This window comes from Epinephelus fuscoguttatus, linkage group LG15 (genome assembly GCF_011397635.1).
Source record: "Epinephelus fuscoguttatus linkage group LG15, E.fuscoguttatus.final_Chr_v1".
NCBI lineage: Eukaryota > Metazoa > Chordata > Actinopteri > Perciformes > Serranidae > Epinephelus > Epinephelus fuscoguttatus.
In genome coordinates this window covers 36,475,559-36,501,192 of record NC_064766.1, presented here as the reverse complement: position 1 = coordinate 36,501,192, position 25,634 = coordinate 36,475,559, and the positions used below count along the sequence as shown (strand labels likewise).

The following is a 25,634-nucleotide window of genomic DNA, read 5'->3' as shown; positions in this document are numbered from 1 at the left end:
GGCTTTGGACTCATGAGTTGGACAATATAAGCATCTCAGGAGCAGGTTAATCAGGTGATGCAAGCAAGCTGTTACAGGCAGATGTATATTAGGGCTCATATCAGCCTGTGGAGAAGCAGACATTTGCTCAGGTATGGAGAGGTTTAATATTCTCAAACCCAATTACACTTGCCCTTGTATTGCATTATATGCGTATATTGAATCAACAGAGTCAGTGTATGAATCATCTCACTTCTCCTGAGTCAATAAAAAATCTTCACTGGCACTATATAATATATTTGAAACACTTTTTTTGCAACTCCCTTTTTTAATGGCGAGCTGTTTGTTCGTTTAGGGAAAAATAAAAGTTTTTTAATCAAAGTGTACTTTATATATCGTCTGAAAAAGTGATCCTGTTTTCCACAAGGAAATATACAACCCTGTCTCCTGGAAACGTTTGTGTGTTGCTAAACTGCGTTTTTAATTAAGATGTGGTGACAGCATGATCGCTGCCTGGATTATGTTCAGAGACAATGTTTCTTTCATGTAAGGAAACAATTCATTGAGGCACTGTGTGGGCTTCGCAAGGAGGTGCTTTGGGAAGATGGTGGGCGTACAAAGTGCAGGACTACGACACCACAACCTCAGGTTCGTGTCCAGACTCCCTACTTGGGTTTAGGCAAAAAAACAAAAAGGCTCTTTGGTTGATTTTAGGGAGAGATTGTGATTTCGTTTAAAAAGTAATAAAATGAGGTAACAAAAGAATAACCTCCCTGTAGCTTGTTATTTAGCAGCATTTCCTCATTATGTTAATAGAAAACGTTCTTCGCTCTGTATTACGTTTCCCTGAAAACGTTTTTCCTGTTTCAAATTAGTTATATATGAATATAATTTCTAAGAGACAGGACTGAAATATAGAAAGAAATTTCTAATCATCTCAGGTCTCTTGTTTCCTTGGTGTTATTCCTAACATCCTCATCACTGTGGGTGCAAACAGAAGACTTCATGATCATCTACTGTTGTTAACCGCGCATGTCAGCTGTTACTTCCTGCACCCTGGCAGGCCTGTGAATGTGTGGGTGACAGACGCACAATGACTGAAAGAGTGTAAGGTAATTAGCCAGTGCTGCTGCCAGGGGAAAAGGTCATTGAGTAAAATGTCACAACTCAGCCAACACTGTAGGGAGGTTCTGGGTTTATTTATTTTTTTATAGTAAGCATCTAAGCAACACTGATCCCTCCCTGCTGTGGCCTCCAGACCAGATGTAGCCAGATATCGGCTTTGTAATAAACTCAGATATTTCACTGGAATGAAAAAGCAAAGATTCCCCTGACTGACTGATTAGTGTGAAACGTGAAATGTGGGCTTTGTCACCGTTCTCTCTCAGGAAATGGAGATATGTGTCTGATGATGGAGTGTCAGATAGCATGATATTGCATTTTCCCAGAAGCACCCAGGGAACGAGAAGACAACACTATAGTGCCTTTCACAACAGCAGACCTCATTGTGAGAGGCTGCTTTTATCTCTAAATACAATCAGGTGGTTGTGGGTAAAAATGTATGATCATTCATACAGCAGAGCAGTATATCTTTGTAGACGCGCACGCACGCACATACACACAAACATTCAGTGTCGTCCTTTTTTATTCATATTGTCTATTCATACTGTATAAAATTTATAGATTTCCTATCCCTGCTCTCATTTCCTAGTTATCTCCCAGCTCTCTGAAGCAGCTATCCATCTGTGCACAGGCAGTGGTTTTAAGCAGGAACACACCTGAGCAATGGAGCAGACACAAGTGCACTTGCACACGTGCGTGTGCACATTCACACATAGATTTGCTTCGCAGGGTAGGCGTGGATTGAATACAGTGGAATCGCATTATTGCTGATGTATGTTTTTCGCTCGGAGCAGTGCAGTTCTCCTTCCGCACACCAGCTTTATCAAAGTGAGAGAGATGAACTAGGCAGAAAAAAAGCAAAATGCAGACAGGCTTTGTCTTCATTGTTGACATTTAATCAGCCCAGGGTACTGACTCTGTTGGGAGGAAATCACTGCGATGTCAAAGGATGCACCACCACCGCTGCTTGTCTTATTTATGGGCTTAAGTAAAATAAAAATAGCAAGAGATAGATGTGTCGTGTTGGCAGCGTTGCCTTGATTTTGTTTAGGGAAGGAGCAGAAAAGAGGTGGAGTTACAAGTGAAAGCAGCACGAAGCTTTTTATTTCCAGGAATTATGGGCAGCAGTAACTCTAGCAATACCAACAAGCCACAGGACTCCAAACAGTTGCAGTTCCCCCACTGCTAGAGACGATGGGAGTTCAAGGCAAGGACATTTATGACTCCAGCTCTAACAGCTTCACTCTTCTCTCACTCTAGTGCCAACCAGCGAAGATTTCTCAGTCTCATCATCCATGCCAAAGACCATAGTCGTCACCACCACCACCGCCGTGTCTACTGTGAAGGGGCAGGGTGACACCACTGTAGCAGGAGCAGATCCAAGAGATGGGAGGGACCCGTTTGAGGACAGCCGTGGCACAGGGACAGCAGAGCCCACCGTTCCTGAGCTGCCACCAACACCCAGGCGCTTCTGTGAGGCGACCAGGAGGAGAGCCATCGACTGGCCCCAGACCCACACTGGAAGCACTGTGGAGAGGCCCTGCCCCAAAGGGACCAGAGGTAGGCCTGCCATCTGTGTGCGAGTGTTTGATTCACAATAATAGCATTTTATAACGTTCTTAAAAATTGTCTTTATATTTTTACTGTATTCTATTAATATTTTTAGATTTTTAGAGTCTTTGTCCATCCACTGTTTTTTCGCCTGCAGGATGCAAGTGTTATATTGAACGTTAATGGATTGCTAGAACCAGAGGTGTGGACTTGAGTCACATGACTTGGACTTGAGTCACAAATTTTATTCCTTTCGACTTGACAAAATCAGAAAGACTTGCAACTCAACTTGGACTTTAGCACCAAAGACTTGTGACTTCACTTGGACTTGAGCCAACACCTGGAAATACGTGACACTTCCCCCAAAGCCCAAAGATTAAAAAGTACATTGTTTAAAACTCAGCGGAGAACTTAAGTTACGTTACCTACTACCTTTAAAAAATCACACCAAAGATAATTTTGTTTGCGTACAAAAACACGATGACGTCGTGGTCAACAAAAAAGCTAATTGCAGTATGCAAAGCATGCGGGCCAAAACCTACAGAGAGATACAGATAAATTAAAGTTTTTTAAAAAGGAATTATTAATCTGTTGTTAAAATGATGTAAAATTTGGAGAAGAGCGCAGGGTTGCGTTTGGCTGCATTCCATCTGTAATACCAAATATGGATTCAAATTCGTCGGTGCCAAATGTAGGTATCTGAAGGTACATCTGGGGGAGAATGCTGCGTTTAGAGAAGAGGCAGAAGTACAGCAAAGCGCCCTGAAGCTGGACACAGAGCTCCGCACAGCTGCCGGGTTCAACTTCAGACAGGAGGCGGAAGCACCCTTAAGCTGGAACGATGGGCTTGAAGCTATTGCAAACGCTCCGTCAGCTTCCCGCTGAGCCAAAACTATTGCTGATATACTGCGACAATTTCTACGTTTGGTCTCTTGTCTGTATTATTTTAGTAATAGGCAAGTATCAACTGCTAGACAAGCTGTCTGAGACAAAAGATAAGCTCTATGTGTGATTGGAAAAAGCAGAGGAGCAGAATTGCTCTTCGTCTCCCTCAGCGCACCTGCAGCTTGTTTTAAAATAACATTTTTGTTATTACAGAGAAAATAAATACCGAAAAAACATACCATTGGGTACTGTTAAAGAATTATAGTTACTGGAACAGGAACCAGCGGTCCAAATGTGAATGATACCCCAACCCTAATTGTGATTTGTTTAGGACTCAAAACTCAACGTAAAGGACTTGGAAGACTTGAGACTTACTCGTTACTTGCAACACAATGACTTAGTCTCACCTCTGGGTAACACTACTATTTCTTTCACTGTGGTCATTTTCAAAAACAGTGCTGTGTCGCAAAAAATAATCCATGTAAAATGCACAGGTGTTTCCAAGGTAACAGAAACCCATAAGGTTAACAGTGTTTGATTGCATTCACACATAGGCCTACATGTGCTTCTATTATTTTTTTTCATCTCGTGTCTAACTATTTTTAATCATCTTGATTATTCGCTGCTACTACAACACCGTAGGGGGTAAACAGGGATTTTTTTTTCTCCATTAACAATCAGACATTTCAAATAGAGTCTCAGAATCACACTTTGAGCATACAAATGAACACGAGCAAAGCCTCAAAGATCCTGACAAAAATCCACGATTAAAAAATGGTCCTGTCACTTTGTTTGTGCTTATTTAGTTAGGTAATGTGCTATTTCTATCTTTGCCTCCATGTACTGAGTCTGTGACATTTCAGCTAGGGGGCATGTCAAATTTAAAACTATAATATAGCGTGATTAGAGGCTGCCACTTCCCTGAAAATTGGTAACATCGCTCCTGTTTGTGTGTTATTTCGAAACCCATTTCTCTTTGCGATGAGAGCACATGGAGAGAGAAAAATGCTGCTGCCATTTTCCCCTTAATAGAGCGCAGAAACCAACGAGGATGATGGGCAACATTTTGGAAGTTAGGAAACAGAAAGCGCTACCGATGTCTGTTTATTGACATAATTACATTCAGACAGTATTTCTCACTTTTAAAAACTTGTCTGTAAGTGTAGGAAGTCAGCAGCGAGGGGGACATTGTGCTGTTATACCAGATCGGTTGACAATGATACTCACACAGGAATCTCTTGCAAGTTACCTTAACACCTCATCACAGAGACTGACAGATCTGTCAAAATACAAAGCAGGGCTATTGGAGGATGAAAGCGAAAAAGAGACAATGTTTTGACTGTGGGGGTGAAAAGGGAACGAGTCTTTGATTACATACAGTGCTGTTGTCAGTGAGGAGGCATTCATTAGGAGTATTTCTATTTGGACATGGATAGCATAAAAAATGTTTACTATTCTGAAATGTTTACAGGCAATAACAAGCCAGAGTCCATTGTGGTTTTTTGTCTGTCAGTTTTGTCCAAGCTATGTAGGAACCTGATAATGTTTTAGTGAGCCTTCTACAGTTTTGTGTAGACTGTAAAACGCTTGCAGCCTTTCAAACTGTTTGGAAATGGTTGTTCCTGTCCAACAGTTAGTTTCCTGCACCAGAGAGTCTGTATGAATGAAGGATCAGCAGGAGAAACTGTATCCGAGCAAGGTTTTTGGCCTCCTTCCAACTGTTGTGTTTATTCTGTGGTCCTGCAGGCATTGCCTCCTTCCTCTGCACTGTGGCAGGGACCTGGTGCTCCAAAGGCCCAGACCTCAGCAACTGCACCTCCCACTGGGTGACTCAAGTGGCACAAAAGGTAAAACAGGGATGTGTCAATTACAAAAATATAGCAGCAAACAAGTTACACACCTCAAATCAAACATCTCGTGGCAGTGTTTTTTTGAACCCTTTTGCTCGCTTGGTTTATTTTTCTCATTCTAGCAAGAGGACTGGTCAAGGGTAAATATCATGAAAATACTTTTTTTTCCCAAGCTAAAATACAGTGTGGTAGCAGAGAGAAATTAGCTAGCAGGAGTAAATGCCAAGCTCTGCAGTCAGTTACTGAGAATCAAAGAGCCAGAGCTTCTTTCTTCACTGACTCCTCTGCTTTGATGTTCAACAGTCATGCAGGTAGAAAATCTAATGGAGACGCTCAGATAACAGTTACCGAACGGACCGTAATGCACAAACACACAACATATCGCATTCAAAGGAAGAGTTTCTCTTGACCTGAAAAATACCTCGCACTTGCAGAAGGTTCAGAGAGGGTTTCTGGGTGCTGTCAGCAGGCATTTTGGGAAATATAGACGTGACTAACTGAAGAACTGTGCCCCAATTTCATACTACACTTATAATGATGTGCAGGTCTTTTGAAAAGTCTGGAAAACTCTAAGTACACTAAAGAGACAGGCAGTAAATCAGCTTGATGTTCGAAGCTGCTCACAGATGCAAAACATTCAAACAAATTACGGATGGGGATGATTCGGCTTGGAAACAAATTTATGCTGCATCCATGTTGGCATAATAGGAAGAATGGGAATACCTCACATTATTCCAATTTAGGAATGCTCAGTTATTATTCCAGGATGGTTACTAGCCTCGTTGTGACTCAAGGGAAATAGGATGCTCAGTCATTACTACATTATGCAAATTAACAAGTGAAACCAAATGCGAAAAATGTATAATTGGCAGAATTGATTGTATTAGTAGTGATGTAGAGTTTTATTTAGATGTTATTGCAAACGATGGGGGTTTGCACAGTAGGCAAAATCACCGTCCATGTGGGTGGTCTTTTTATTCTTTCTCTGTGCAATCCACAAACACGTTAAAACTACATAGCACTGTGTAGAAGTCCACTCTGTTTAGAAATGATTAAAATGAATACCTCTTTGATTGTACCAGAGAGCAACCTTGTGGATTTTTCACATTAAAATAAATCAAATCGGTGTATCCAGTCGTTAAAATGATCCAGTTAATTAATACAGTACCAGTTAATATACCCTATATGCTTCCAAACCCTCGATAACCAGCTACGTTATCACTTAGTGAACGTCATTATGCACACAGTGAAGCTGGCGCAACCACGTGCTACAAAGATGGAGTCTCAGTAAGGGCCGGGCGATACGGACAAAAATTCATATCTCAGTATTTTCAGGCTGACTGGTGATACATGATATATATTTTCTCTGAAATGGACTACATGTTCAGTTGCAAGTCAAAGCCACGTTTGAGATGTCTCAAGCACTTTTATAAAAACAGACTGTGATCAAAATAAAATGCAGTCCAAAAATTTGTTCCTTGTTTGAAAATATACAGCTGCACAACATGTAAATGAAAAAATATATAAAATAAATAGCTGGGCTGTACATTAATGTTTTTGCACATAGCACTGAATCTGTCGCCTGCATCCAGGCGCTGTTTCAATGTTACAAAATAGACTACAACAACTAAGAAGAACAGCGACGCGCTATGATCCACCTCACACACAAACTAGCAGCGCAGTGCTGGATTGCACGTGTGCTGTGGTAATTTCATCTCACAGACTGATTTAGCGTCGCACGTGCAACATGGTGCAATGTGGGGCGGAGCTGTGCTGGGAGCGTAAGAGTGAAGAGATGCACACTGGTACGCGTAATGTAACACAAGTTGACCCTATATCAATATAAACGGTGTTGTTTAAATTTATAACTTGCTTGAAAATGTATTGATATATCGTACATAGTCGATATATCGCCCAGCCTTGGTCTAAGTGCCAGTGGTTCCACTGGTAGAGTGTGCAGCCCTTGTAGGTTGAGTCCTTGGCAGTGGGCTGGGTTTGAGTTCCAGCCTGTGGCCCTTCGCTGTATGATGCCCCCCTTTTCCGTCCCCCATTTCATGTCTATTTGTCCTAGCTAAGAAACGCAAAAAAGCTAAAAAGAATCTTAAGAAATTAATTAATTGTCAGGGTCTAAACATATGATGAGACATACTGGTTTTGAACTGCCAGTGGGAAGAATAAACATGTGTCCATTCTTGATAAAAAGCTGATTTCACAGTCGACGTTTCTCTCCTTAGAACACGGCATAGATTAGGTTGGTTGTGTAGCATCACATGAGATGCGAGATGATTTAACACAATTTGTATGTGAGTTTCCTGAATCAATAATTGTCAATAATTTGTTGGTTATAGGCCTGGACCTTAGGGATGGAGAGGGACGGCAGGTTAACAAGGGGGAAACATTTTGGTCATTTTGCTAACAAGGGGGTTGACATCCCCTCTTGCTCCTCCTCAGATCGCCCACTTGTTGTGCAGCCATTATGCCGCCGTTTTGTTGGCACTTATCTAGTTAATTTCACCAAGTGGGAGATATCACAGCTGTCAGAAAATTCTAGTATATCTGACTCGGAATTACACCTTGAAATCTGAGTGGTATGCAAGTCGAGTGGTATGCAAGTTGTTCCCACTCAGTCACTAGTAATTATGGCCTGTATGATATGACATGAACGCTGCATTAGCTTTCTCTTTGAGAAGTTTAATTGGCAGTGGAATTCAGTCACATTTTGATTGATGTGCGTGCATGTTGTGCTTCATTTCCTCATGGTACGAAATGGAAAAGTAAATTGATTTCTTGTATACCAACTGCAAAAGCATCATACCATGAAGATTCGTGTATAGTATATATTGTATAAAATTAGTATGAAATTGGGTCACAGCTCTGTTAAGGCGGTTTGGAGGAGGGTGGGTGCGCCAAAAAAGTAGAGCACTTTTTTTTTTTTTTTTTTTTTTACAAAACAAGTGCTGCAAAACACTGATCACAGATGAGAACACACACACTGACAGCTCATCATTACTGGTGTTTTTTTCCTTCTCTTCATCTTGTGTGTTACAGTTATGTTGTTTTGTTCCCTGCTAAACATGCAATCCCTGTGTTTACATTCATTATGCACACAATGATGCTTTTCCTTCTGAATAAGCAATGTTGCAATGGATTATGACTCTGAGGTGTATGTGGGAGAAATCATTTCAGCTCGCAAAAACCCATCTCAGGCTTGCTTCCCTGACACCCCCGTTTTCCTCGATGCTGTTTTTAGATCCGAAGTGGCGAAAATGCTGCAAATTTAGCCAACGAGCTGGCACGCCACACACAGGGCCCCGTGTTTGCCGGAGACGTCAGCTCCTCTGTGCGCCTGATGGAGCAGCTCGTGGATATCCTGGATGCTCAGCTGCAGGAGCTCAGACCCAGCGAGAAGGACTCAGCTGGACGCAGCTTCAACAAGGTACTGTGAAATTCCAGTCTAGCCCTAAACTTTGTCCCCCTTTTGCCCCAACTCTGTCAGCATGACTCAGGAAATTCATTAGCGGGACACCTACCAACACACGCAGTCGCAGACTTGCACTCACACACATTTATGGACACACACGTTTCAGGTGAGGGGGCTTGGGAGGCAGGTCAGGCCCTGAGGGGAAGCTCATTCCTCTACAGCTCCCTGGTAATTACCGGCTTTGGAAACACAGGCTCACCTGGCAGTTCTACCTTAAAGGAGCTAATGGCCATGAGCCCCCCACCAACACAAAGAATAACTCTTCAGTGCTGACAAGTGTGGAACTGCTCTCTCCCAGAGCTTGTGCAGGCACTCGTCAAGAAAAGAGTAGGCCCAAGACGTACCTACTTCTCTCAGCTGCAGGCAGTCCCATGGAGAGATGAGTGACAGTTTGAAAAATTACATTGTTATTCAGACTTTCTAGACAGCAGTTGTGCTGTAAACAAGGTTATTTTCACCAAAATGACGCCCGTTGTTTGTGCCTTTATGTTCAAGACAGCTACATTGCTATTACACATTTGAAGATAAGAGCTTACAGGTTTCTCACCGGGTTGTACATTTCAACAACAACAGCATGGGATGACTGATGACAAGCAACAATGACAGAAGTTAAAGGACCGTACTGGTGGTTTTGTATGTTTTATTGTCTTTACTAGAAATCACATACACATGATGGGTATTCAAGGATCTGAAACACTGGTATGGTCCCGTGAAGCCCCTTTCCCACTGGACAAAAAACACACAAACACCTACTAACATCTGGCTTTTGTAGTTAGTGGGAAAGGGTACAAATGCATTCAGGGGACAAATGACTCTGCAGTAGTCACAGGTTTTTATTGGCTCCAGCTCCAATCGGCACTGATGAGCAGTGATGGAAACATGACACCCGGGTGGATGTGCTAATTTTTGCCCCTCTTTCCACACAATGCCATGTCTCAGCCACAAATACCAACTGTCTCTGTCCAAGCAGGGCTCGAACATTGTTCCAAATGTGTCGGTGCCGAGTTGAACTAAATAAGTGACAGATTTTTAAAAAAGTAACCACTGTAACATTTTTCACTGGCTTCGAAGCTGAAACCCAGAAAGAAAAATCAAAAAGGAAAACTCGTCTACTGTCAGTAGGAGTGGAGTCTATCGCCTATTTTTAACTGCTTTTTTTTTTTTTTAAATCTGGATATACGAAGTAATTGCGGTGGGAAAAGGTTATTAGTGTCATGCAGCTCTTTTCCACAGATCAAAAGCTGTTTTTAAACATAGTTTCACAATATTGCAGCAAAGAGGATCTGTCAGTGCTGCAGGAATGAGCTTTGAAACCCAGGATTCAGGTAGCATTTTAGCACTCCCAGGTCCCTCGTCTTGAAGTCAGTGGATTTCTTGAATGGGTTTTGGTGAGATGCCTGAGATAATGTCTGTGATTAACACAAGCTCAAGAGACTTTGACGTTTGGCTTTACCACATAAATTACATCAGTATCCTACTTGTAAATTTTGCTTTTAGATCTCTTAAAAAGGTGGTTGCTAACAAGTGGCTGAATGAGACTACAGAACGTCATCACGCTGAACATGGCTTCACAGCTATGTCGTGGTGGCGACGTTAAGTTATGGGATGGTAGTGTTGTTTGTTGAGTGCTTTTTACTTATGGTGATTGCATTTATGCTTCTAAAACCATAAAAGTGGTCATGTGTTAGTATCACAGAGTTTCCGAAATCCAAAACCCAGTGGAAAAATACCATTGGCTTTTTGTCGAGGGAACCAGTGTGATGCTAGCTTCCGTGTAAAGCCCAGTTCACATTACACAATTTTCACCCTGATTTTGCGTCGCGGAGACTATCATAATCTTTTCAGTGTTCATACCTGGCGATGTGTGTTTCTGTCAGCAGGAGTCTCACCAACTGTGTTACGACCTGTGTGTGCACAACACAAGATTTCTCCGCCGAGCCCTCGCCAACAGAGCCCCAGATAACGCGGTGATGTCACCAAACTACGTTTTTTAAATTGGAGACGACACATCATAAAGGCATGGATATTCTTCCCAGTGTTGAATCAGATCTGCCTCCAGGGCCTGGGTCCAAACACAACACGCTCCCCGTGATCCTGTGGACGCCGCCATTGTTGTTGTTGCTAGCCGGCTTGTCAGTGTTGCCAGATCTTGGGAGAGAAACAAGCAACCAGGGCAATGGAAACAAGCCCAAAAGAAGCGACTATCATGCGTTAAAATAACTTATGAGATGGGTATAGAGAAAGGTGACGTTGAGAGAGCAAGCCCAAATAAGCAACTCCACTTTAGAAACAAGCCAAAGTCGCGGCTAATAAGCGGACCTGGCAACCGGCATTTCTTTCCGTCCTCCTGCGTGCTGATGTGGGACGTATCCCACCTCTCATTGGCTGATGCTCTTTGTCAGTCGTGTCAGACATCTCCAGTTTTCTAGCATGCCAGATATCCAGTCCCAGTCACAGACGAGGGGGTGACTTGCTCGTAGGCTTGTTCACACGTGAGGACTCGTTGTGGCAGACTATCTGCTGACTCACCTCCGACCCAAGGTGGCTCTCAAGATCCTCTGCGACGCCAAAATCATGGTGAAAATTGTGTAATGTGAACTAGGCTTAACACAGACGTCCATTCGGCACCACTTGCCAGCTCACAACAGAACAGCTCCCCATTCTGTGTTCGTGCTTTTTATACAGACTGCCGAGGCGGAATAATGGCGCAACATTCCCGCCTTGCACAGGCTGTGTAAAAGCAGCTAACAAGTGGTAAATCTTGGTGTCCATGCCAGCAATCTTGTCTTAGTTGAAAAAACATTTTCCTGTGTGTGTTTGTAGGAGGTGTTAATGATGTGGAGGTTGTAGTCTGGATACAAAGAACATTTCATCTCTTTGGTTTACAGTTACGTGTGAGAGCTACTGTTTGTGATTTTTTTGTGGTTTGACTCAATTAGCTTGGAGAAGGCGACTTATTTAATGCCAAGATACCAACAAAGGGTATTAAAAAAAGAGCAAGTACTATATTTTTCTCTCCATGCCGTGAAATACAAATGACCTCATCCCACATTATTTATCTTCTCAATGTATTTTAAAGCATCACTAATGGGGAGCTTCAGAATCTGGTCTCAGCATTTTCCCCTCGCCACACTACTGTGCATTTCTCATCTCCTCCCCTCACTATTTTGTGATCCATATTCATATTTAGTATTCCCCTGAAAAGCATTTAGAGCTGTCGGATCATTTCAAGGTTGTAGTTTATGGACCTGTGCCTTTTCCTCTTTTCATTAATACCGTAATTTATGGTAAGTGACATGATTCAATGCTTCCTGTGTTCTTACCGCCTCTTTCTACAATCTGTCTCTTTTGCTTGATCCTCTTGTTGTGTGGAAAAGCTTCAAAAAAGAGAGAAGACATGCAGGGCATACATGAAGGTATAACTACTACTGTAGGCTTTCCATGTTGCTTTTGTACCCCGATCCCTAACGCCTGACCAGCAGCATGCAGCACTGTCATGTCCTTGATTGTCTTGTTACAGTATGTGCCTGGTGAGCTGCTTGTACACGATGTGGCTGCTTCCTCATCTGACTTGGCTGTCTGTTCTCCCGTCATTCTGTCCATCTGAGGATGCCACTGTCAATATCACTCCGTCTTTGTCCTGTTTCCCCTCCTCTGTGTGCTATCACTTGTACATCTTTTCCTTCCTATTTCGCCATCCTCCTTTTCTTCCTCCCCCCTACGCTCTTTTTCTCTCTCCGTCTCTCTTGTTGGCTCTTCATACGTTGTGTGAATAATTGCCTTCCCACGGTCGTAATTGCACCTCCCTGTCAGCCAGAAGTGTGATCAAAGTGGCAGTGTGCTCAATTTTCACTTGCTTACATTGTACAATTTCTATTCTCCCTTGTCCCCTTAGCAAAAAAAAAAACTCTCCTCTCGCGCTGCAGTCGTGTTTTATCTGTGAGATTAATTTCTGAGCCCATTAATATGTTTGTGTTCCATTCTGATTTTTCAGTCTGTCCCCCAGACATTTTACTTCTCCTCTGCCGTGCTGAGTTTATTTCCTCGGGTAGGTTCTGTTCAAAGACAAGGGCATGGTGTAAACACTGGGGAGGAGATGCCTTGCGTGGCATAATACAAATGAACAGATTTTGTATTTTTCCGTGGCTCAGGGGGGGCCTCTCCATAAGTTGAGTTGTTTTCACTTGAGGTCTCATTTTACTGAGAGGAAAGGGCGATTCATTTCCCAAAGCTGATTTAGAAATGTCTCTTTAGCCGTGCGAGCGGCATAACTCTACGGATGGTCATCTCTACCAGGACACCACTTTGGTCCAAACTGGAATGGATTGCTGTGACATTTTGCACAGACATTCATGGTGTCCAGAGGATGTAGTTTAATGACTTTGGTGATCCCCTGACTTTTCCTCTAGCGCCACTATGAGTTTGACATTTGTAGCGTGAAACAAGTGCTCCACTGATTTATCATCACACTCGCACTTGAATATTGTCAGACTGGACAGTTGTAAAAATCATCATCTTTTATTGGTAGATGCTAAAATGTACCCACCAAACGATAGTGTTTCACCAAATCCTGCCCTGCTATGCTGCGATTGGCTCATACTAACCCTAACCACCTTCAACCTTGACACGCCAATCACAGCACGTAGTCACAACACGGTGGGACTAAGCAAAACACTTCATTTCGCTTTGATTTCACTTACGGAGATGTGTGAAATCAGCAAAGTTGTTTATTTTTGTTGTCACTTTCAGCCCTAAATATAACGTTTAAAGATACATGATTAAACACGGCACTGTGTATATAATATGACGTGTAGCTTTGCTAGCATCTTTGATACACCAAAGCTAAGCAATGTAGGCCTACTGCTGTGGACAGGGGCTGCAGCAAAACATGTTAATTGCCTAGAAAAGACCTACATAAAAAGTCTATATCAGTTTGAGTATACACTATATTTGGATTTTTTTCATTGCAAGTAGTAGACCAACAACTCCTGTGTTCTGTGAAGTAAAATTACTGCTTTTGTCAATGGAGTCTGGTGGCTTTTAGATGACTTAATTTCCCTGTTGGAAAGGCTGAGCAGTGAAATTATTCTAAATATAGCATACACTGATTTTTTTAAGGTAGTCCTTTTTTTTGGGTGCCTAAAAATAACTAGTTTAGGCGAATTTGCTTAGCCCCATTAAATTTTTACTTGCGTGACATGAGGGTTTTTTACCAGGAAATTATTGTATCCTTCTTCCTTGTCAAAACCTGGTGCTTACATTGCCCACAATGCAACTCAGCTGCCAACATTTAAGGCGGAGATGTGGGTGTGTTAAGCAAGTAGCAGCTCATGTAGCCTGGGCCTGTTAGCCTAAAGCAGAAATGAAGAGCGGGCAATCTGTTGAGATCACTTCTTTTGTACTAAACACCTGCAGATCTTTACCATTTTCAAACTTGTAGTCCTTATCCCTCACTGACTCTGACTTAAGTGATGTCACTTGAGGTAGTTTATGAACATTTGTCCCACTGTAAGACCTTTAAGACATTCCTTAAGACCTGTAAACAAACTTTGACATGTAAAATAGTTGAAATATCTCAGTAACTGTTGGATGGACTAAATAAAATGTAGTGCAGACATTCACGTCCCCCTCAGGATGAGTCGTAATAACTTTCATGATCCCTTAACTTCTCATCCAGCGCCATCATTAGGTTAACATTTTAATTCGTCCAAACTGCAAATGCCTTCCCATCAGCCTCAGCTGTACCTTCTGTTTGGCGCTAATCAGCCAATGTTAGCATGCTAACACACTACACGGAGATGGTGATTGTAATCGTGATGCTGATGTTAGCATCTCCTCACAGAACTGCCAGCAAGGCTGCTAGCTTTGTGTCACCGTTCACCCCCTGCTGCTGCTCCTGGAATTTTGTTCGCCGGCCCATTCGCCGAGCTCATATCATTGATCCAGCTATAGCAAGCTATGGGGGCACTTCTTGTAACACCCCTGTGATTTGTAAAGTGACCTCCACCCAGGCGAAAATTAAAGAGGATTCAGTCCGAACACGGATTCTTTCTGTGCTACACAAATTAGAGACAGCCGACATTTTATTCCCCTTTTGGATTTCATGGGTCCTTTGAGGCTGGCTCACCGGGGGGGGGGGAGACCATTTAGTGTCTGTCTGGTTGTAATGGCTCCGACCCTGTAATGGCCACTGCTCTCTCTCCTGCACACACACACAGAGACACACTCGCACACACACACACAAGACTTAACTCCCATCATAGTCACAGCTCACAAGCTTCCAGTTGCCTGCAAGGTCAGGGCCACAGAGATTGATTTCTGCGCTCAGGCCGAGATATAAAGACACGCTGAGAGCCCTGTGTCTGGATACAGTCATCATTGCTGTGGTTAATATGAGCTCAGTGGTTAAATGTTGCGGTTAATCATATATTGGTGCAGACTTCGGTTGATCCCCTTTCTTGTTATTCCAGGCAAACGGATAATCCTGTCTGTGGTCAATTAGTGTTTTGGATAATCACAGCTGTGACTAATTGGTACAGTGAGCAAGGGCTTGTTGTGGTTAATTACCGTTATTGTGGCGGGCCTTGCTGTGGTTAATGGCACCTATGGTTAAATTGTCACTCTGATTTATCACACTAAGGGTTGAGCTAGATTCTAAGTCTTGGTACAACTGTCAGTGTTAGGTGGGGTTTTAAAAATGTAGCCACATTGTGATTGGCTGAGTCAGGGAGGAGTCATGAACTCACCCTGCCAGGGTCAAAGGAAACTCTTGTTTTATCAACATATGATACTTGTGTGGGTTTTGTGGAATGTTTTGCTTACTTACTGCTTATCAGAAAGCAGGAAATGAAAGGATTACCATTGAAAACAAGCAGAAATGTTCCCCCGTCTTGACTCGAACTGCCACCCTGGACATGGATTTTATGATAATGCCCACTTTTCCTCCAGCAGAGTTGTGTTCAAGGCCATTATGGGCAGATCCCGTTAGGGAAATAAGACCATTGTTCATGGTGGTAATTGTTCTTTTGGAAAATAACTGCTTAAAACCAGGCAATTGAGAATGCAGCATTGTAGACAGCTTCATCCAGGAAAGGGAGAAAACATTTGGTTTGCATTTCCTCTTCCCCTAAAGCATTTTTACATTATTCAAAAAATGAAACTTATCCAGAGGAGGCTTCCTCAGATAAGGCCTATTTTTCGTAAACAGAATATTAAATAAAACATACTGCATTTTTTATCATCATTATTATTTTAGTTACCCTTGACTTTCTTGAACCCTCATGTCTTCAGTCCGAGTGATCTTGATTTTTCAGTGTCAGTCATTGTTGCTGCTGTCACTGTTGGCCATGCATGCCCTTTTTATCATTTGCTGCCCCCCACCCTCCAACCCCCCCGCTCTTTGTTATTAAACTGAAGTTATGATGGGAGGAAACAGCAAGCTGACATTTCACTTGTCTCCATGGATACAGGCAATTGTGGACACTGTTGACAACCTCCTGAGGCCGGAAGCTCTGAAATCCTGGAAAGACATGAATTCCACGGAACAAACACATGCCGCCACAATGCTACTGGATACCCTGGAGGAAGGGGCGTTTGTCCTTGCGGAAAACCTGATCGAGCCGGCAATCGTAAAAGTGCCCGCAGAGAATATCAGTAAGTCCCTCTCCGATAAGTAAAAAACAGACATGCACACATCTGTCAGTCACAATTTAGTATGCTTTTTTGGCTGTGCAGCACCTTTCAGTAAAAGTATTTCAAACTGAGTGGTAAAATTGTCTCCAGGGTGATTTTTTTTAGCTATTCCCCAAGGAGAATATGATTTTAAAAACGGCCAGATCCTGTTGATGTCACAATAAAAGATTTGTCTAAAAAAAAGAAGAAGCTGTGTCCTCACACGCAGTTTATTAGCAACATGATCTTATTCATTTATGTCAGCTTGGTGCAGTGAACTGTCATATTTCTACTCACAGCTCTTTGTTGCTATGGTTATGGTCTCCCACTCACCCTTTTTGTCTTATACCTCATTGATTTTTAATCTTTTCCTTGCATAGTAAAGTCACCTCATTGAATGTGTGCTGCAAGATGAACTGTCCAGACCTCTGGGGGAAAACAAAGAAACCAATTGAATGGCATTGTTCCATTCACACAGCACTCTATCTGTTCTCTCCGAGCCTTTCCCATTAAGTGGTAGTTAGCTAAGCTGATAAGGACTAGTTGCGCCGTCTCTACCAAAAGCACTGATTAATACATTGTGTAATATGCTGTATATTGGCTACTTAATCACTGCATTCAGGCAGTTTTCATGAGCTTGTCAAGCTTTCGCTTATCTGCGCATTAGAGATAATATTCCAGCTGAGAAACATAAAAACAGCCATATGAAGACAGAGAGACACAACCTCGGAGAACAGCTTACCTGACCTCCCTTGAAGAGTTGGCAAAAATGTGAAAATGATTGTTGCTCCTAATTAGCAGTTTGTGGAAGCCAAAACGGCACCTCCAGGCGAGCAACAAGGGCAAGACGAGGGAAAGGGGAGGGGGAGCAAAGAGAGAGCTAGAAACTAAACAGAGGGGGGAGTGCAACAAGAGAACAATTCCTCATCTCCGTCTGTCAGAAGCCATCTATCTGAGGAAGTGAGGCCGTTTCTGATGGGAGGGAGTGTGCTGATACGTGTGTCCTCCTGACCCTTCAGTAATTTCACACATCAAAGGGAGCACCACCCGGCAGCTGGCATACCGGAGAGAGGGGCTGCTGGAATTTGGAGGATTTTCAGAGATTTGCTCGTCGAGCCCAGAGTTATCTGAACCCACAGGGGAGAGAAAAAGTAAAAGTAAAAGCTCAATGATATTTTTGATCCTATGAATATTTGACATTCATGCTGCAGTAGGCTGCATGCTTGCATTTGCTCATCCTCTATCACCGCCCTTGTTGTTATTTTTTCTTTTGCTCTTGCCTCGGAGGCTTTCACAATGCCAACCCACAGCTTAGTGACATGGTTTTTTAAGTAAATGACACTTTGCGGGGTCTTGCCAATAAGATTAGATTCCTTTACTGGCACAATGAACCTCGAGTCTTTACACATACCCTGCTGGGCCTTAACCATAGAGCTCTATTAGACACCACATACTGCCTCTGAGATGTTGCCAATGAGTAATACATCTTTCTCTTTCTATCTCCCGCTCACTCCTCTCACCTCCTGCTGTCTCTCAGTGTTGGATGTGTACGTGTTAAGCACTGACGGTCAGGTGCAGGACTTCAGGTTTCCTCAGACAAGCAAGGGTGGAGCATCTCTGCAGCTTTCCTCCAACACTGTCAAAGTCAACAGCAAAAATGGTGAGTTAAATACAGTTGCTGCAGAAACATTGCACCATGGTTAAGCAGTTGACTGGTGATATGAAAAATATTAAGTTAGTTGTCTTCAGTGCAATAAGGATGAAGGCAGTTACATCAGATATTTTTAAAGTTTGGGAAATTTGTATTTTTACTGAGAACATTGATACCACTTTCATATCTGTACATTAACGGTAAAACTAAATGCATGAGGTGGTCAGTTAGCCTAGCATAAACTTTGGAAGCAGGGAAACAGCTAGCCTGGCTCTGCCCTGAGTTTAAATATACGCAAATTAACAGAATGTATTTTGTTTTCTGGATCTCTGTGCACAAAAAGTAACTTAAAAATAGCATGATGTGGTTTTAAGGTGTAACTATTTCTTGGTCATTGGTCAAATTGTCAAACTATTCCTTTACTAGCATATGATATCTCAGACAAAAGTTACATGATCCTGGATGTGAGAGACGAAACTGACTACTGCTAGCTGCTAATGTTAGCTTAGCTCTGATGCTAACCCGCAATACAAGTTAGTCCCAGGAGGGAAACGACTCAGCTTTTTCGAAATTTTCATTTAATTTTCGTTTGCTATTTCATCATTAAATTGACATCAGAGATTTTTTAGGCAGGAAATTGACTCCACCATTGAAACACTATTAAAAAAGAGCTGTTTCATATTGTACTTTGCTATTCTTGGTCATTTTTTCATTTTGCGCTACATTTTACAGGTTTCTGTTAATGTTATAATGGACCTTTGTGTTGTGATATTTAAACCAACCATCAGTCAACAGGAAACTAAAAGCCTCTTATCTACAAGACGGGTCTCTTGAGAGCTAACCGTCTTGTTGGCTGGCTAACAACCCCCAAAGGTCCTAGCTTGGTGTCGCACCAGTTTATGGAACCTTTCAACTTTGAAAACATTTATAAAGCTGCCAGTAATGATGAAATAATATACGAAAATTGTAAGAAACTTATTGCTGTTCAGACTGGGTACCCTATCTTCAGACAAGTGCCGGAGCTAAGTTCGTAACACCGGTTAACATCATAGCGAGGCCAAAGTTAGTGTTTCACTAATGCCTGGAAGAGTATAGCAAATCAGAGACGGAGTAGGGGCAGGTCTTCCTGCAAGCATATTGGATAGCTGCGTCCAGTAAGTCAGTTAAGTCTCTCTCAGTCCTCCTGGATTAATTGGGAACAACAGTTTTTGTGGCTTAGAATTAAGATCACAATTTTCACTCAGGATTCTGGCACGTAATGAGACCATTAAAGGAATAGTTTGACATTTTAAGAATCCCCCTCTGCATCTAACTCGAGAAAGTAAATGAGCAATATTCCCAAAATGTAAAACCTTTCTTTTTGGGTTTGTTACTCTCATACAGTATCAGTAAATGAATTCATTTCTTTTCACCGACTGTATCATTTGTAATTGTTTTGTTTATGCTCCCTCGGTATGTCTGATGATGTTATTATTGCCCGTTCCAGGTGTGGCCAAGCTGGTATTTGTGCTTTACAAACACCTGGGTCAGTTCCTCAGCACTGAGAATGCCACACTGAGGGGAATGGGGGACCTGAACAAGCGCAACCTCTCACTCACCGTCAACTCCCACATCCTGTCAGCTTCTATCACCAAGGAGTCCAGCCGTGTGTTCGTCGCCGACCCCGTGATCTTCACACTGGAGCACCTGGATGTAAGCCTCCTCCTGAGACTGACCCGGACCACACTACAGAGCCGGGCTGTTAAAATACTGAACCAGCTGCACAGGCTTTTGTAGTGAAGGGCAAATGCAGCACTTTGATGGATCATTGTTGTAGAAAAACTGTTGGAGTAAAGAGAAGGCATCTATATTATTCCAGTGTGTGATGGGCGGTGAGGCTAGGAGAGTTAGAGAAGCAAGTGGAGCTTTTTCTGTGCTTGGGAATTTCTTTATTTGGATTTCCCTTCACCCCTTTTCTTGCAACAATTGATTGCATTTGAAAGACTTTAATTGCACAGGTACTAATTGGTAAAGCATACACAGGCACAGTCTGCACATCAGGTGCATCGACATCCTGTTTCTTACAACTAGAGATATGAAATATACAAGTTGTGTTTGTGTACAATCATGCATATTGCACAACATGTTCATATATGATTAATCATCTTTCTGTGTGTGTGTGTTTGTGTTTTGTAGAAGGAGCACTACTACAATCCCAACTGTTCCTTCTGGAATTACTCTGAGCGGAGCATGATGGGATACTGGTCCACTCAGGGCTGTAAACTGCTGGAAACCAACAAGAGCCACACCACTTGCTCCTGCAGTCACTTGACCAACTTCGCCATCCTCATGGCTCATCGGGGGAATGTGGTAAGTGGCCCTCTCCTTTGCGGTCTGCACGAGCCATTTTTCTGTCTCAGTTAGTTGTTCTTCCGTCTCGCTGACAGATTTGTGCACACACGGCAAGAACAAGAATGGCATTTCAGTGGAGATAATTAGATTATTGCTGGAGGAGAAGGTAAGGGCGGGGGAGGAGGGGAGGAGGGGAGGAGGTGGAGAAAAGGAAGCGGGCTGTCACTTTAAAAGAGCGAGATTGTGGATCAGGATAGGAAGTGCCGTACCATTATCAGAGGTAATTATATTTTACCTATGGTCCGTGTCTAATATTCCTCCATGTCCCTGGGAATCATGGGAAACAGTATAACCTCAGCTTTAACTTATGTTTCCACCCCTCTTGAAGTGGTGTAGGATCCATTTGGTCGCGAAATGCAATTACAATCCAATTACATGATAAATAGCATGTGTAGCAAGGACCTAGCCAGTTATAAATGTGGAGGATAAGTTTGTGGTTGCTTTAATAATACGTCCCATTTCATGAACTCTGTCCCTGTCATCTGTCTTAACCTCAACCTTAACCACAGCTTGAAACCAGAGCCCCGAGGCTAGGCTTAGCCTCACACCAATTCCCTGCACATCACCTCAAATGCAACTCCTGCCCTCAATAAAATTACAAATATCACAGGAGGAATTGCTTCACATTCGGGCCACCATGTCCTTGAGTGATATTTTGTATCGTCAAGTCTGCTATTTTCACATTTGCCTGGTGCCCATCTTGAAACGCACTCAGTTTTAGATGTTTCTGAAACACAGCGCAAGTTGACCTCAAAAAGGAGAACCCACATGTGGATGTCACATCACGCAGCTGTGGTTCTTTGTGGCAGATTTTGAAATCGATGTCGCTTGCTGCAGTAGCATGGGCCCCATAATGTGATCTAGGCCTGTTCTGTTTGAGCGCCAAATGTCATCAGGTACAACCAGGTTAAAGGATAGGTTCTCTGAAGCTAATATGAGGCGTCAACAGTCTGAGTTTGTCAAGTCAAGTGGATATCTTCCAGAGTTATTGTGTTTTTATTACTGTCCTTTCACTGCAGCTCAACTGGGACACACTGTGGAAACACAAAGAGGGATTTTGTGCTAAAAAGACCATAACTTTGGCATTGGGGCGCAATTTTGATTTCAGCCGTGGGTGGGGCACAGCACAGGCACAAATCCACTAAAGGGCTTTAGTTTTCCAGATACCCCTACCAGAAATGGAACAAAACAGGACCATGTTTCCTTCACAATTTTGATATTTTCCCTTCATTGTAACAAAAATATTTTATACAGCATTATACAGCAAAAGTAATGAAATTGATCAATATATAGAATCAACCCATAGGTGGAAAAAGTGCAGAATAAAACCACCCTGGAGATGGTGGTGGTGCTTGGGTTACTATAAAACTAGAACCTCAGTTGGTATAGGCAGAAATTCAATATTGACACCTCTTTTAAAATAAAAGTTACACACCAAGATGGCCATTGGTGAGCATTTGTCGCAGTGTGTCCCGCACCGTTGGTACTAGTCGGCCCTTGTTGGGGTTTTTTTTCCGGCCAATTCAGCATGTTGACATCACTCTAACTGGCAGTTCAGCTCACAAGAGGAGAAACAGAAGTGAGGAAAGTAAACAAATTGCTAATATCAAGAGGGCATGAGATCAAAACACATTTGTCATATTAGGTAAGATTATTTTTTTTTAGCAATTGAGCTCGTTAGCAAAAACATTTCATGATGGCTAATGTTTCTGTCTGCTAGCGCACAGTCAATGTTCTTTGTTCCTTCAACATCAGGTTGTGTTGGTAATGTGCTAACAGGCTAACTAGCATCTTGAATCCGTTCTGTTGGTCTTACATCTCCCTTTTTCAGTTATGAATACAGACTATTGCTACCTGCTGCTATGGGGTTATTTCCTCTCAGACAGGTGCAGAACATGCTAGTTAACTTGGGTGTAGTTTTAGCGGTATGTTCAAGTGCAACTTTTTGGTCGTGGTACAGGCAACATGAGACAACGCAACAGTCAGCCTTTGTTCCGGATAGTTCTTTGAAGTGTGTCAGCAGGGTGGTGCAAAAAAGTTCTGTGTAAAATACATTTTTTTCATGTTAAAATGTAACAAATTTTGCAAAAGAAACTGTTTTTTTTAATATAACTTTTGGACATATATTAAAATTTTAATTCCACACTGCAAACTTCACTATAACAGATACTGTTACTGCTTTTAAAGAATTTAAAGAGTTATTCTCATTTCCATACTCTCCATTCATTCTCTATGTAATTTCTACAACTTACTAGATACAAAAACCCATTCCAGCTTCCATACTTTAAGAATTACAAACACACTAGTGCGTGCAGTTTCTCTTTCTGTCTCTCTTTTTTAATATAACATCAGATTTTGGACTGTAAAAAGTACAGGCGTTCAGTGCTGCCTTCTGATGAAGTGCATGTCCCCTGTGTCTCTCTTGTGAATTACACCCCTGCTTTGGAAGATATCTGTTTGATTTGTGCAACTTAGGTAACCAAATTTTGTTCCCTATCTCTGGAAAGAGCATTAGGAGCAGATGTTTTAATAGCCAGAATGAAACCTGTTTCAGTGTCCATATAGGCACTATTTTTGAAGGCAGTGTGTCTCTTTCTCTGCAGGGGGACGGGAGTGTCCACGAGCTTCTTCTCACCGTTATCACACGAATGGGTATCGCTGTGTCTCTCGTCTGCCTCGCCATCAGTCTCTTCACCTTCTGCTTCTTCCGAGGACTTCAAAGCGACCGCAATACCATCCACAAAAACCTCTGTCTCAACCTCTTCATCGGCGAGCTCGTCTACCTCGTGGGCATCAACATGACAGAACCAAAGGTACCGTGGAAATGATACTGCAGAGGGTTTTAACGTTCATACTGCTGATGAATGGGCTCATCTGCCGTGAAACGGCAACCTTTAAACACTTGAATTTCTCCTTCACTTCTCCTGTAAGTGGCTGTAAAGTTAGCAAAGAATCCACATTAGATTAAAATGCCACATTTATATTCTATATCTGCTCATTCCAACACTTGAAGATCTATGATGCTGACCGTGATACTTCATTTTCACCAACTCAAGCCTAGTTCTGGTCTCTGGGCTGGTGCTAGTGCAGGTTCATAGCTGGTTAAACTTCCAAACCTTTAAGAACCAGCTTGCTTTTTCACAGGATAGAGAGCTGAGTCATTATGTTACTGCAGAGCCCTGTGGTCTCCTAGCAATGCTAACACCATCTTCAAGCAACAGAAATAGTGGACCACATGGTAACTTTTCAAGTGTTGCTCCTGGCTTTGGAAGCATGCAAGCACAACTTGTCCAACAAATTTTGGCTACTGATCATGATTGTTATGAACGGGCGATATCCAAGAGGAAAGTTAACTTAAAAATGTTGTCTCTTCCCGGATGACTGGTTTAATGTTATATCCATAATGAAGCTCAGGGTTTTAAAAATGGTTAGTTGTTGGTGCTGCTACAGTATCAGGTTTCTTAGTCGCGAGCCGTTTCTTTTGCTGTCAAAATGCACAGAACTTGTTAGATTCCCCACCTGGTCTGAACAAGCACAAGAACTGCCCTGGTGGAAAAAGTACAAGTGAAACATTCAAACAGGATAATCTTTTTTGGCTGTGTTTTTTCTGTGGCCACACCATTTTATCAAACAGAAATATTCAACACATGATTGTATTCACAGTTCCTACATCATTCATAGCTTTGGAAACTTTGGGATCTTCAGTGAAACTGAAAATAAAACTCTGTGGTTTTTAACAAAGCTTGGTTGAACCCACCAGTGGATTATTGGGAAATTGTACATTTTGTACTCCTCCTCTACTCAGCCTGATCATGAAAAACTCATGGATGTCTGTGCATGAATAATATTGTATGCTGTTAGTTAGTTTGTGATGTTAGCTTAGCCTAGCTTAGCTTATTCACTGAATAGTTATGATTCAGTGCCATTTAGAATTGGGAGATACACACTCAATGTCAATGTCAGTGTCAATGTCAAGTTTATTTGTATAGCACATTTAAAAGCCTAAGGCCACTCAAATTCTCAAATGAGTATTTGTACTCTTATTACCACTTTTTAGCATGTGCATTGTCACAGATACTGAAATATCATTCTTACGTTGTTGATGTAATAAATATGTGAAAAAACGATATTTTATCGCCTTATAAAGGTGTTACAGCCCTTTCACACATCCAGGAGACACAGAGCAACATTAGCATTCATTCAGAGCAGTGTTCCTGTCCATCTGATGAATGTAAGGCCAATATTCAATCTCCTTTACCTCTGATTTTGTCTTTAAGCACTCCTGAGGGCAAGATTTGGCTCTTTAGCAGCTAAATGCTCCGCTATGTTCACCGACTGGTTACTAAGTTTGTCTGCGTTCTGAGCAGGTAGTAGGTTTATCAAAGGGTTTTTAAAAGCTGTCTGCTGCTGCAGCAAAATGTTAAGCTGGAAAATGCTAAAAATAGCTTGAACAGTCTTTTACATTACATTACATACAGTCATTTGATCCAATTAAAAAAATTGATTGGAGCAACATTAAGCAGAGCCACCACTTGTAGTTTTACTGAACTGGGCTAAAGTTACTAGTCAATGAAATTTTAAACCCTGAAGAAAAGAAAATCCCTCTGAACCACCCCTTAACTTTGTGTGTACTGTCTTTGTGTGTCTTCCTGTCAGCTGGTGTGCTCTATCATCGCTGGGGTTCTCCATTTCTGCTTCCTGGCTGCGTTCGCCTGGATGTGTCTGGAGGGCGTGCAGCTGTACCTCATGCTGGTCGAGGTGTTTGAGAGCGAGTTCTCGCGCAGGAAGTACTACTACGTCTCTGGGTACCTCATCCCGGCTGTGGTGGTGGGCATCTCAGCTGCCATCGACTACAGAAGCTACGGCACACAGCGGGCGTAAGTGTGACATCTCTGTAGAGATTCGTCTTTTGTGGGATAAAAATGAGGCGCATTAGTCATCCCTTCTCCCCCATCAGCGTGCATGTATGTGGTAATGATAGTAATATCACAAAGAGTAGTCCATCTCTGCCCCCTGCTAAATTTCAAGAGGCTGTGAGCAAAGCTGCAACATT

General features: G+C 42.3%; 1 protein-coding gene across 7 annotated transcripts in view; it reads left to right on the top strand.

Annotated features, from left to right (window-relative positions):
• The window catches only part of LOC125901867 (adhesion G protein-coupled receptor L2-like), a 115,362-nt gene that overhangs the window by 71,335 nt on the left and 18,393 nt on the right, over positions 1 to 25,634 (top strand). For 5 of the 7 annotated variants that reach the window (XM_049597838.1, XM_049597840.1, XM_049597844.1 and 2 more), the window contains exons 6-15: positions 2,362 to 2,661; positions 5,284 to 5,384; positions 8,638 to 8,823; positions 12,246 to 12,284; positions 16,338 to 16,521; positions 18,077 to 18,199; positions 19,677 to 19,882; positions 20,366 to 20,539; positions 23,185 to 23,394; positions 25,238 to 25,458. In XM_049597838.1, coding sequence (XP_049453795.1) covers positions 2,362 to 2,661; positions 5,284 to 5,384; positions 8,638 to 8,823; positions 12,246 to 12,284; positions 16,338 to 16,521; positions 18,077 to 18,199; positions 19,677 to 19,882; positions 20,366 to 20,539; positions 23,185 to 23,394; positions 25,238 to 25,458 — 1,744 coding nt within the window. The remainder of the gene's footprint in view (positions 1 to 2,361; positions 2,662 to 5,283; positions 5,385 to 8,637; positions 8,824 to 12,245; positions 12,285 to 16,337; positions 16,522 to 18,076; positions 18,200 to 19,676; positions 19,883 to 20,365; positions 20,540 to 23,184; positions 23,395 to 25,237; positions 25,459 to 25,634) is intronic. The other 2 variants (XM_049597841.1, XM_049597839.1) reach the window with 1 other exon arrangement.